Genomic DNA, 11755 nt, shown 5'->3' on the forward strand with positions numbered 1-11755 from the left:
GTGATGATGTGAAAGGCTCTGTGGTCACGGTGGATCAAAATCCAGCTGCTGTTGTCTTAACACGGTGATCTTGTGACCAATAACTAACTGTGACACTTTTTAGAGCAACTTGAGCTCAGATGAGACGTTCTACAGAGCACATCTCACTGGCACGAGCAGCAAATGAATCGCTCATTTCTTTCTGTAACGACTTGTTTTAATCATCTAAAATAAACTGTCTAAAATGCAAAAATGCCTTTTTCAATTTAAACTACATTTTCACTCCTCCAACTACAGCTTCCAGTAAAATATCGCTTGCTTTATTTCAGCCATTTGTCAAACACAGTTAATATTTAAAGAAAAGGACCTCAAACTCAAAGAGAACGACACATTTCCTTTAATAAATCAATTTAATTACCGTTTTGTATGGTTTGTAAGGAGAACATTTAGCACCATTTAGTCACAGAACCTATATGCTGTCTTAGGAAAGAGCTATTTTTCTAATTGTGATGATGTGGGACCATGTTGAACATAAACATGACACCCCTGAAAATTGAAGTTAAAAAATAGAGCCTAAAAAACAAGCCCGAAGGACCAACCAGCAAGATTTAACTTCAATCACAACTACAAATCGAAGCTCAGGAACTACAGGCAGAGATAAACAGACACTCCTGCTCTCCTCTGGTTTAATTAGCTCGGTTAGAATAACCCAGCCTCTGGAAGTGGAGCTGCTGACGATGGCTGGGGGAATAAATGCCAAGAATTAAATAATAAATGGGCAAACAGCAGTGTTGACACTGCTGGAGCGGCACAGCAGACATCTGGTGGTAATAAATAAATATGATCATCTTCACATCATACCTTTGTTTTTAGAAACTAATAATTGGTTACTATTTAGAACCCCCCCTTTTCCAGACAGAAGAATTAGTTTTTCTTTTGAGAGATAGATTCTAAATATTCTGATTTAAAAAACAAACGTCCAATTTTGTCGGGCTAATTTTTAATGCTATGTATCAGCTATTGTTAAATGCCCATTATCATTTGCCTGTGAGCATTTGCTCAATAACATACAAGAGCATCATCACATATATGACGGTGAATTAAAGAACATAATAAACAATGTTGCGCAATATTTACAATGTACATGATGCAGATTGGGATTATTCCTGTCCACATCTAACAGGAAGAACGTGGTTGATACGAATAAAACAAGTTTAATATACTTTGTTCTGCGCTCTAAACTTTCCCCGCAGCCTCATCTCAGTGCAGCCGGCAGGAGTTTGAAGCTCGTGGGGTCGACTCAGCGGGAGGCGTCACGTCCTGTAGAAGCCTTTAGGTTTGGGGCTGAAACACAAAGTTCCTGTTTGAATGTGTGGAAGAAATCACCATTTGCTTTTTATCTTCACGATCAAACGCCTGTCACGTACTTTTCGCACTGGCACAGTCGATGTCTGACGTGTCTCACCTGCAAAAGTCAGACAACAAACAACAGCCAGCATGATGAATCGGCTCTGGCGTCACATTTTCAGCTTTATCGGGATTTAGACGGGACCGGGGCCTCACCCGTACTCGTCTGCGCCGGCAGAGGATGAAACCGAGGAGGAGGAGGAGGAGGACGATGACTGCGACGCTGCATATGATCACCAGCATCCACACGCTCAGCTTGGGCTCTGCTCCGCGGTAGAAACACACACGTGGTGATGGCAAGGTTACGGACCCCCCAAACACACACACACACACACACACACACACACACACTTCCTGCATACTCACCAATCTTCAGCGTTATCACGGCTAACGTCAGCCGGGTATTGTTCCGCCACAGCTCACACCTCCACTTCCCGGAATTTCCCACCCCCACCGCCGGGATGGTGAGCTGACCGGATCGTATTGTCGTCCTCTCGGGTGAGATCCATTTCAGATGCAGGTCAGAGGTCAGGGGGACGCCGAGGCCGCAGGTCAGGTTGAGCTGCTGGCCCGAAATCAAGACTGTTCCCGGCGACGCGGCAACTGGGGAGAGAGGAAATAAAAGTCAGAAAGAAAGGTCAAAGGTCAGACACCCATCATGGCCAAGAACACCTCCTCTGTAATCTTATTTTACCAAAAAGAAAAGCTGCCAAATTCTTTTATAGAACACAAACTATTATTTGTTGAATCTGAGCCGTAAACCAGGCGGTCCAGAGGTGAATATTGGAGATGTTCAGCTAAACGCTCCCGTATCAGTATTTCACGTGCTTGTAAAAATTCTGGCTTTGTAGCGCATTTGAGAAAGGTTCTTTTTTTAAATACAGACTGAATTCCAATTTAACTGGACTCAAACTGGGCGAAAGGACGACCCAGGAGCCTCAGTCCGCTCTGCGCCGCCCATCTTCGGAGGCCTCGTACCACCACCTGCCTCCTCTATCAAGAAGTCTTCTTTTCAGTCTGTTCAAAGGAGCAGAAAGAACCGTTTGCACCGACTTACTTTCCAACACGTTCACCTGAACGGTCCTGCTGAGCGGTGGGCCGCTTTCAAACTTCAGGGTGCACACGTAGTCGCCGCGGTCGTCGGCTCTCCCCAGCGTTCTGCCCAAAGAGAGATTAGGGGTTTTGAAATCTGAAACTGGGGTCAGGCCTCTGGTTTGGTTGGCCTTCCAGGAGACCGGCTCCTCCAGGGAGAGGGTGAAGAGCCTCTGCGCGTCAGCAGAAACCAGGTTTGACTTCGATCTGGGGAAGAACTGCCAGTGTCCCTCTCGGAGGCCCAGGGATTTGATTTGCTCCCAGGAAGCTTTGGGGACGGAGCAGGGGACGGCCAGGGGGGAGGATGTGGATGTATACGCCATGGGGGGCGAGTAGAGGTCTGAAAGAAGAGCGGAGAGGAACGACTGTTAGCTGACCTCTGTAAGGAGCCGCTGGAACGTCCAGGCCAACATGTCACTCACCGACCACCGTGACGTTGATCTGGGCCGTGGCTTCTTTTCTATCCAGGTTAATGACGCAGGTCCACCAACCGCTGTGGCGGCTGCTGACTTGCACTCTGTGAGTCGCCTGTGTAATTTTCTCTCCCTGCGGGTTCAGCCAGTGTATCCCCGGCTTCTGCAGACTGTTGGGAGGTTCTGCATCGCAGACCAGAGTCACGGTTCGTCCAGAAAGCACCAGAGACGGCGGCTCTGCCGACACTAGAGGAGGCGAAACGAAGGGATGAAGACCAGGCTGCTTTTCTGTCTCTTTACTTCTGTTCAGGTTTTCAAGCGAACGTTGAACAGCTGAAAGTTCTCACCCTTGAGACGGAGAACTTTGTAGGTCCATATCTTCTCATCCACTTTACATTTGTAAATCCCAAATTGATTTTGACGGATTTCTTTCACAACCAGAGAGTTGCCCGACAACGCCGTGTCCCAGTTTTCATCTGCAAAGACAAGCGGCTGTTACGCTCCCTCCCACTATTTCCTTTATCTGCGCTTCAATTTTCAAAGATGAAACTCACGTTTTATGACTTTGTTTCCACTCATGTGATTAGTCCAGGCCAGCTCAAGTTCTCCGAAATGCCAGGACAAGTAGTAGGTCTGTGTCTTATAATTTTCTGGAGGTTTCAGAGTGACCGTCTGTCCCACCTGGGCATATATGAGCTCTTCGGCTCCTGGAGTGGGGTGAGAGGGGAGTGAGAGGGGAGTGAGAGGGGGTGAGAGGGGTGAGAGGGGTGAGAGGGGTGAGAGGGGTCACTTGTCAGTGCACGCAGACGATCCCCAAACTGTCTTTGGAGTTGGTCAAAGCGAACGAGCTCCTCTGGTCTTACGTGATGCTGACAGGAGCGCAGCGAGCAGCAGGAGGCCAGAGGGAAGCGGTTCCATGTCCGAAATGTCTGAAAAACCAAAACAAGTGTGACGACAATGTTTTTTCCACCAAATCTGACTTTCTGTCCTCATCTGTGTCCTAAACTATTAACTTTCTCTTGAGTTGTGTCTCCGCGACTTTGATCTTTTTTAACCTTGTCATATTCGGTGTTGACCAACTAACCGATTATCAGCAAAAACAAGCGGAGGAAGACGAGATTTCCATCCAGCCGTTGAGATCACGAGAAAATCCAGTAATACAAAGCTGTTGTCATCTGCCTCATCAGAATAGCTCGTTAAGCATTAATAAATGACAACCACTCCCACAACAATCGTAGCTTTTATCACAACAGGTCCGACTGCTGCTCATTCATCTCGATTTTTAAAAAAACCAGCATGTTCGGGTCTTTATTTCGGCGCCTCTCACGGCGGCACCATTAACCGAACATCCTCCTGTTGGACCGGCTTCCTCAACGGACTTCAAAATCCCCCGTAAGAGTGAAATCTCTGCTCCCTGCAGGGAGACGTAATTCAGCAGGAAGCTACGAGGGGCGTGTGGTGGTCTCGGCTTTGAAGAGATTTCAGGGATGAAAGAGAGAACGCTGAGCGTAGGCGGCGTGCGGTGCGTTCTGGAGGAGACGGAAGAGGCCGATGCTGCCGACAGTAGGCTGCTTGTGGTGGGCCTTGATTTAGTTAAGGTGCAGATTCTTATCCCGATCCTCCCCCACTGACGCTCACATCCCCCTCTTCCTCCCCCGTTCCACGAAAGACGGATCTCTCCACAGTGACAACAAGAAGAAGCCGTGACCACAGCGGCGGCAGCTCGCGTCGACTGTGGTTGAAGCTACGCGATCTGCTCTCGCTCGTCTCTTCCCTCTTCACTCGTTTCTCTACGGCATCATGTGAGAATAATCGCTGAGCAGAAAACCTTTGAAGGTCTTTCATCTCCGCTTCTGTTCCTCATTGATTGGATTTCAGCGCGCAGCCGTTGAAAACTCGAGCTTTCAGCCACTAATCAGCTGCCAGGAGACGCTGATGAGAGACGAGTCTCCGTCACCTCCAACGAGCCTGAGTCGTTATTAGTTTTGGGTATTTTGCAGGTGTTTCAGGATGTGAGGGGCCCAAACTGGCCACGTTCTTCCTCAGCCTTGTTTGTTCTCTCGTTTCCGCCCTCCTCCTCCTCTTCTTCTTCTTCTTCCTTCAGCTCTGCTGCCTGATCTGAAGCCTCCGTTTCTGTTTCGGCGTCGACCTTTGAGGGCCGTCTGTTGAAGCTCCGCCAGACTTTAAGTGCACCCTTCACGGCTTTCGACCGTTGAAGCTGGGAAATCGAAGGTTTATGTTTTCTAAACGGTGACGAGGCGTAAATCAGACAAACGTGCTCGAATATGGCAGATACTTTTTTTGAGGGGGGTTGATTGTGGTTGATTGTGATTTATTAGTTAGTGAGAAAATTACAGACCGTTTTCATTTTTTACCGCCAGCTGAAATTAACAGCCTGTAAAACTGCAATTAAAACAAAAACAATTAGAACTGAAACCAACGGTGGCGACTTTAGTAATAACTTCATCTTTATGTATTATATCAGCTAATTGGGTTGTGACCAAAGACGTGAAGTAAACAGGGAGAAACGTGGAGGATTTGATGCGACTATGCTCGCTGTCGCGGCTCCATCCCAGCGCTGAAGCTCCACACATCCATAATTACCGTTTGAATCCTCAAAACAATTTTATTCATACTCACGTCTGCTGACGAAGGTCATACGTGTGCGGCGGGGCCCGGTTCTGGGGCCAGGATGAAAGGTGGCGTATTTATCGCAGCCTCGCCTTTTAAGCGCCTCCCTCTTCGGTGGTTGGCCTGGAAACGAAGCACACGAACACCGAATCATCTTCATGACCTTTGATTGGTTGTTCTGGGAGATGAGGGCAGAATCTCGGCCCTCTGGACCTTTTTTTTTTTAACGTAATCTCCAAAACCGTTTGTGTGGGTTTGACATCACATATATTAAAAAGCTCCATTTGCATTTATCACTTAGATGAATGTGAATCTTCCTAATTGGGCAAAATGATGTTACACCAACGCAGCCGCCCGATAACAAAAGTACTCAAATTTACTAAGTTCTCGCTGGAACACGAGTCTTATGTGCTTATTTTTCTAAAGCTTAATTTATTGTAATCGCTCGGTTTATTTCCCCCGGCTGTTAAATTGTCCCGTTTAAAGCACACAATCAGCGTTTCAGAAATGAATCCATCAGCCGCTGGAACAAACTTCACAGGGGTTTGTTGAATGTGAGTTATAATTGTAACATTTGTAGAGACATGAATGTCGAACAAAAGCGTGAATAAGAGATGCAACAATGGCGGCAACAATGAGGAGTTTTCTGAGAATTACAGAACGGCCTCGGCCAGAGATTCAGGAAAATTCGGCAAAACCAAATAGAAAAAGTCTGTTAAAATAGCAATTATAGCAACACGGCACCTCTACAACACTTAAGAGCTCCAGCAACACGAGGGGCACGAGAACGAATCACGCTAAAAACGGTGAACTTTCTCGCAACATCATGGAGCCGAATAAACAAAATCAACGTTCTTTTTGCTTTCGCAAGACCTTCGAATCCAAATTTGACCTCGTGCGCTGAATCTAAATATTTGCTCCCAAATATTTGGTTGAATCGTAGATCTGGTATGTGACGGACCTCTGTGCTGGTTACTCATCACGACGTCTGTGTCACAGAGAAATCGAATAAACCGAATAAACCGAATAAACCGAATAAACCGAACAAACTCAGCCACAGCTGGATCTTATTAATAACAGGAATTTGTTGTATTCCCATTGATTCATCGTTGGCAGTTGTTAGAGAACATGTGGTGGAGACAAACATCTGTGTAGCTCCACTCGTAAAACCTCTAAAAACGCCGCTGATATTATTATAAAAACCCTCTGTTCTCTTTCTTGCTGCTGCGATTTCAGCAACAAAGCTGCTGTATCATCGCAACCAAATGTGCACATTTGTTTGAGAACGCGTTCTTTATCCATCTCTCGTGACACAAAGAACGCGTTCTCAAATAAAAGTTTGTTAGCAAATGAAGCGGCGCCGCTTTAATGTTCGTTATAAGATTATTTTCTTGTGATTACTTTGTGGAAATTTCACAACAAAACAAGCCCTTTGTCATCCAACGATGGGATTTCTGGGTTGTTTTTCGTCAGCTTTGTCCCAAGTCAACTAATTACAGCAGATGGGATCAGTTAAGTGCTGCAGAAGCAGCGCCGGGGCGGTTTAGAGACGTGAACCACAACAAGGACAAAACAAACATCTTGCACACGTCTCATGTGCCTCTGTTCTGCCTTCATGAGGAGTTCACACCTGCTTCTGTTCCCTCTGAGGCTTGGCGTCTCAGCTCCTGTAACGTGCGGCTACCGCACGCAGCCTTCTTCCTCCCGGCCTGGCGGCGTGCACCAACGCTGGCTGGATTTCACGCGCTCACACGGTCTCCTCCGTGGATGCGAGCGTGGATGCGGCGCGGTGATTCTGATTCTGATGGAAGACACCTGAAAGAGAGGACTCCCTGGTTAGTCACACAGCCATCGAGGGCGAGCTGTTCCGCTTCGTATCATTACCGAAAGAGAAAAAGACCAAAAAAAAAAAGAGTGGGTCTCAAAGCTGAAGAATGACTCACTTTTCACATTACTTCATTTCTCCTCATCATCCTCTCCCACTGAGGGGTTCCCTCACCCTGTTATCTCCCTCTTCTGACCTTCAACCATTTTAAGTTCAACAGAAACAGCCGAACACGTGCGTTTGTAGAGACCTGCTAGCGTCTGTGAATGTCAGTGGAAACACACATTGTGACATTCAGGCCTGAAAACAGTTTGGAGCGAAGGGGGAACTTGATTCAAACTTCTCTGAAACCTCTCGAAGCAACCTGAAACAGGCCACCAAGAGTCCCTCCCACTCACCTTCGCCTCCATTATCTCTGCACATCGGGTTATTTTTGCGCGTTACTGTTTTGTTTGTCAGTAGCTGCGTTGCAATTTCATCAGAATGGAAAAATGGAATCTCTTTGTTGTTTTCTGTTTGGCTCCAGCGAGCTGGAACGCAGGTTTTCTGCGTTGCTCCTTAGAAACCGAATGAAACAACATGTGAGGCGGAAAGACGGCGTCATGATTGGAGACGCCGCCGGGCCGAATTAGTTCTGATGAACGGCATCGCAGATGTGTTGCTGTTCAACCGAATTACGCCGTGACGCTCGTCCTGCCGTGGAAACATCTTCATCGTGACACAAAATGAGAAAGAAAACAAGACAGCAGAGACACTTGAGCCTCGCGAAATCAATGTGTTTGCAATCACGACCTTCACACGGATAAACGTGCAACCGAGACCCAACGTTTGCTAACAGGAGTAAAACGTGCAGCATTTAGAACCTGCCGGGGTCACGCGGTGTTCGACCTCTCTTCACCTTTGAGACGTTCAATGTGCAAAATGTCTAAAAGTCGCACGATCAAAAACGTAAAACGACGACAAATAGAAAAGATCCATATAACATCTGCAAGCACTGGGAAAAACGGTTTGTAAAGTTCATCAATTTCCTGTTTAAGGCCACATGTTCCCGCTGGGCCGGACTGGCCGCCACTCCCTCCGAGGAGCGATTTAGAATCGACATTTTGAGGTTTTTGGAGGAAACCTGAGCATGGAGGACCAGCAGAGGGTCCGAACAGGAATCACACCAGATTCCCGCTTGGTTACGACATTCAACACTCTTGAATCAGGACTGTTGGGGTTCACTCAAGGGAAAAGAGCTCAGCCCCACAAGCAGCTTCAGCCTCGTTTCAGCATCGGTGGAGCCGATCTCGCGTGGAGTCGGAGGGTTTTCCAGTTTAAGGTCCGGGTGTAGACCAAAAAAAAAGGGGAAAATGGGCCATTTCAGGAGAAGTGATAACATTTCCAGCACTGCAGAGTTCCCTTGAGCAAGGCAGCAAACCCCAAATACTCAGAGCGGCGTACTCACACACTCCCTGAGCGGCTGTATGTTCTTCTAAACTACAGCTCGCTTGTGTGTAACAACCCAGAGTGTGAAACATTTATGTTATAACACACTCGTGTTATAACACGCTAAATACCTGTGTGACCGTCTCCCAGGGCGACGAGCCCCCCAGGAGGATCGGAATCGTGCACAGAAATAATTTTACCTTAAAGACTCCAATAAACCCATTTTGTTAAACATCCTGTTGAACTTCCTGCCTGTCAGAGAATATTTACAAGTCAGCAAATCTTTCCGATCGTTAAAAAGGCCAAAGCTCCACGTCGCCATGGCGATGCTGGAGCGGGATCGGGGCTCGTGCACGACGGAGAATCGCCATTGATCATCGTCCCAAACGTGAGAGTGAGCAGCGATGCTAACTCGCCGACCGTCGTCGTTCCTGACCTCACTGAGCTTCACGACGAGTTCTTCTAATTAAAATGATTAAAATGTTCTGCCGTCGCACAACTTAATGTTAAAACCGTCGTGTGAATAATCAAAGTTTGATTCCTACATGTGGGTGAAGAGCTTCAGGCGGCGGCGGCGCGGGCCAGACAGCGGTCGGCGCCGCCTGTGCGTTACAGGACATTTGCTTCAGAAAAAGAAATAAAACTAAAGTAACTGAAGTACTTTAATAGTATCTGGATTACCAACACGATCGACTAGTTTATCAGCGATCATTCCCAATCAACCGCTTGTTTAATGCCATAACGTCTGGAATTCTGCGCCGATGCACCGTCGACAGGGGGGATTTCGCGGACCGTCAGGACCACCTGAACGGTTCCAGCTGGACCTCAGATCAGCTCCGTTAGCTGCCTCCAGTGGTGACTTTGACCCAGCAAACTGAAGCTTTAGCCGCTAACAACGCTGTGGGAAACATCACTTTAGCATCTCGCTCTAAAATGAGTCGCCCTTCGATACGTTTTGGGGCCTCCTGACGTCTGAAGCAGGTGGAAACACAGGAGACGAGGGACGGACACCTTTCGGTTTCACTTTGAATGATCCGGGGTGTTTGTGTGTCAGATGGGTAATGAAACACAACTGAGTAACAGCCATGAAAAGGGAATCCTGGTGTCTCGCATGAGCGTCCCAGAGCCAAAAGGTTATGTTTTCACACCGAGGGCAGGGGAAGGGGACAGGGGACGGGAACAGGGGACAGGGGACGGGGACAGGGGAAGGGGACAGGGGACGGGGACAGGGGAAGGGGACGGGGGAAGGGGACGGGGGAAGGGGACAGGGGAAGGGGACGAGGACGGGGGAAGGGGACAGGGGACAGGGGAAGGGGAAGTGGACGGGAACTGGGGAAGGGGACGAGGACGGGGGACGGGCAAGAGGACAGGGACAGGGGACGGGGGACGGGGACAGGGGAAGGGACATCGCTTCACACACCAAAGCTGGACAGACCTGACAGATGCTCAGACGTCATTTCACACTCTTCCAGAGCTCTTCGTGATCCTGGACAATAGAGGAAGACAGCGGTCTTCAGGGGCCAGTGCTGAGGACCCCAAGCAGCGTGGGGGGGGGTTATGGTCCCCACAAGCAGCTCTGGATGGGCTGGTGGGTGACCTGACCATAACGGTGTCTTCTCTTCTCTTGAACGAGCACGAGAAACACCTGAACAATTCAACGGTGCCAGAAAATGTGCGAGAAACAGGCCCGACGCGGCGAGAGCGCCATTGCAAACATCGCCCATGGCGTCAGCGATCGCGGGGCAGCGGGGGGGCGCTGACCCTGCAGGTAAAATAACAGAAAGGTTGAGGTTCGACGCCTTCAATTTAAAATTGGACCAAAAGGGGCTTTGAATCTGAAGCCGGTGTAAAACACACACCCTTCGGAATCCATCAGACAGACGTTTTTCTCTACACGACGTATATTTAACACACACACGCACGTACGTCCAGATTCATGTCGCGCATGACCACGACTGTTGCATCGCGCTCGCTTATAATTTAATTCCAACGTATTTTTTGAATTTAGGGTTGAAAAACGTCTTTGGGGTCGAGCAGCAGACGGTCGCCAACTTGTTGCGTTTGATTTTGATTCATCCGCTTCGTTGGAGAGAACGCGGCGTTTTCCCCAAAGGTCGCCGTGAAGCGTTTGTCCTCGCGGTTGTCGGATGAATCCACAATCACCATGTGATGTGTTTCTCCTGAAGGTTTCAGGGTCACAGAGGTCGTCGTTCCTGGGACTTTGCCTCAGTCCTTGTCTTCAGTTTAAGCTCCGATAACCGACGACAGATACGTGAAAAAGGCTCCGAACTGTGTTCAGAGAGGACCAGTGGGCACAGAACCCCCCCAGAACGTCAGCGTTAATACTTTGATCGATGGTTTATGCTATTTCTGTCAAGCATCTCGTCAACTGAATGACATTTCTGTTGCATAAGTGAGCAGATGAGAGGAAAGACGTCGCTATTTTAGCCGTTTCTGATGTGAGACGGCGTCGACCGTTGCCAGGCGGTCGTGAGCCACGGTCGCTGTAACAACCCGCTAACTTTGGTTTAAAACCCCAATCGTGTGGCACCATTTTGAATATATGGCCTCGGTCGATTCGGCGTCCGAAACACTTTGCGTCCCCACAAATACACACGTTTGTTCTGCGGCTCGTTGCCTAAATCAGAGTTGAACAGGCAGAAAACTACAGATTCCATCTGTAGAATCTTAGAGTACTCACATGTGATGTTGTCTGTACAGCGAAGACCTCAGCTCTGCATTGTAGGTGCTGCAGGTGTGACCTCAGCCGTTCTCTCGCTCTCTCTCTCTCGCTCACACACACACACACACACGCACACACACATACGCACACACACACATACGCACACACAGAGTTTCTCTCTCCCCTCTTTCATAGAGCTAGCATTAAATAAAAACTAAAAATGATGGTTTTTGTTCCTCTAATGTGTCAGCTATATATTCCCTCTCTTACAAACGTTTGAGGCAGGTGCTTCATTGC

At 48.3% G+C, this 11755-nt stretch overlaps 1 protein-coding gene across 3 annotated transcripts; it reads right to left on the reverse strand.

Annotated features, from left to right (window-relative positions):
* Positions 1-370: 370 nt before the first annotated feature.
* cd4-1 (CD4-1 molecule) lies at positions 371-11596 on the reverse strand. 3 transcript variants are annotated; one of them, XM_057046025.1, is made up of 12 exons: positions 11477-11596; positions 7153-7337; positions 5532-5645; positions 3755-3820; positions 3446-3598; positions 3239-3367; positions 2901-3137; positions 2444-2818; positions 1753-1989; positions 1543-1649; positions 1407-1444; positions 371-1323 (listed from the first exon to the last, which is right to left on the reverse strand). In XM_057046025.1, the coding sequence occupies exons 3-12, from the start codon at positions 5548-5550 to the stop codon at positions 1293-1295; spliced, it is 1392 nt and encodes a 463-aa protein (XP_056902005.1). In that variant the 5' UTR covers positions 5551-5645; positions 7153-7337; positions 11477-11596; the 3' UTR covers positions 371-1292. The 3 variants fall into 3 exon arrangements, with proteins under 3 accessions (XP_056902005.1, XP_056902003.1, XP_056902004.1); XM_057046023.1 differs by lacking the exon at positions 1407-1444 and having other exon boundaries at positions 1445-1649; XM_057046024.1 differs by lacking the exons at positions 1407-1444; positions 11477-11596 and adding an exon at positions 7466-7619 and having other exon boundaries at positions 1445-1649.
* Positions 11597-11755: the final 159 nt, after the last annotated feature.

The sequence above is a fragment of the Takifugu flavidus genome, chromosome 10 (genome assembly GCF_003711565.1).
Source record: "Takifugu flavidus isolate HTHZ2018 chromosome 10, ASM371156v2, whole genome shotgun sequence".
Taxonomy (NCBI): Eukaryota; Metazoa; Chordata; class Actinopteri; order Tetraodontiformes; family Tetraodontidae; genus Takifugu; species Takifugu flavidus.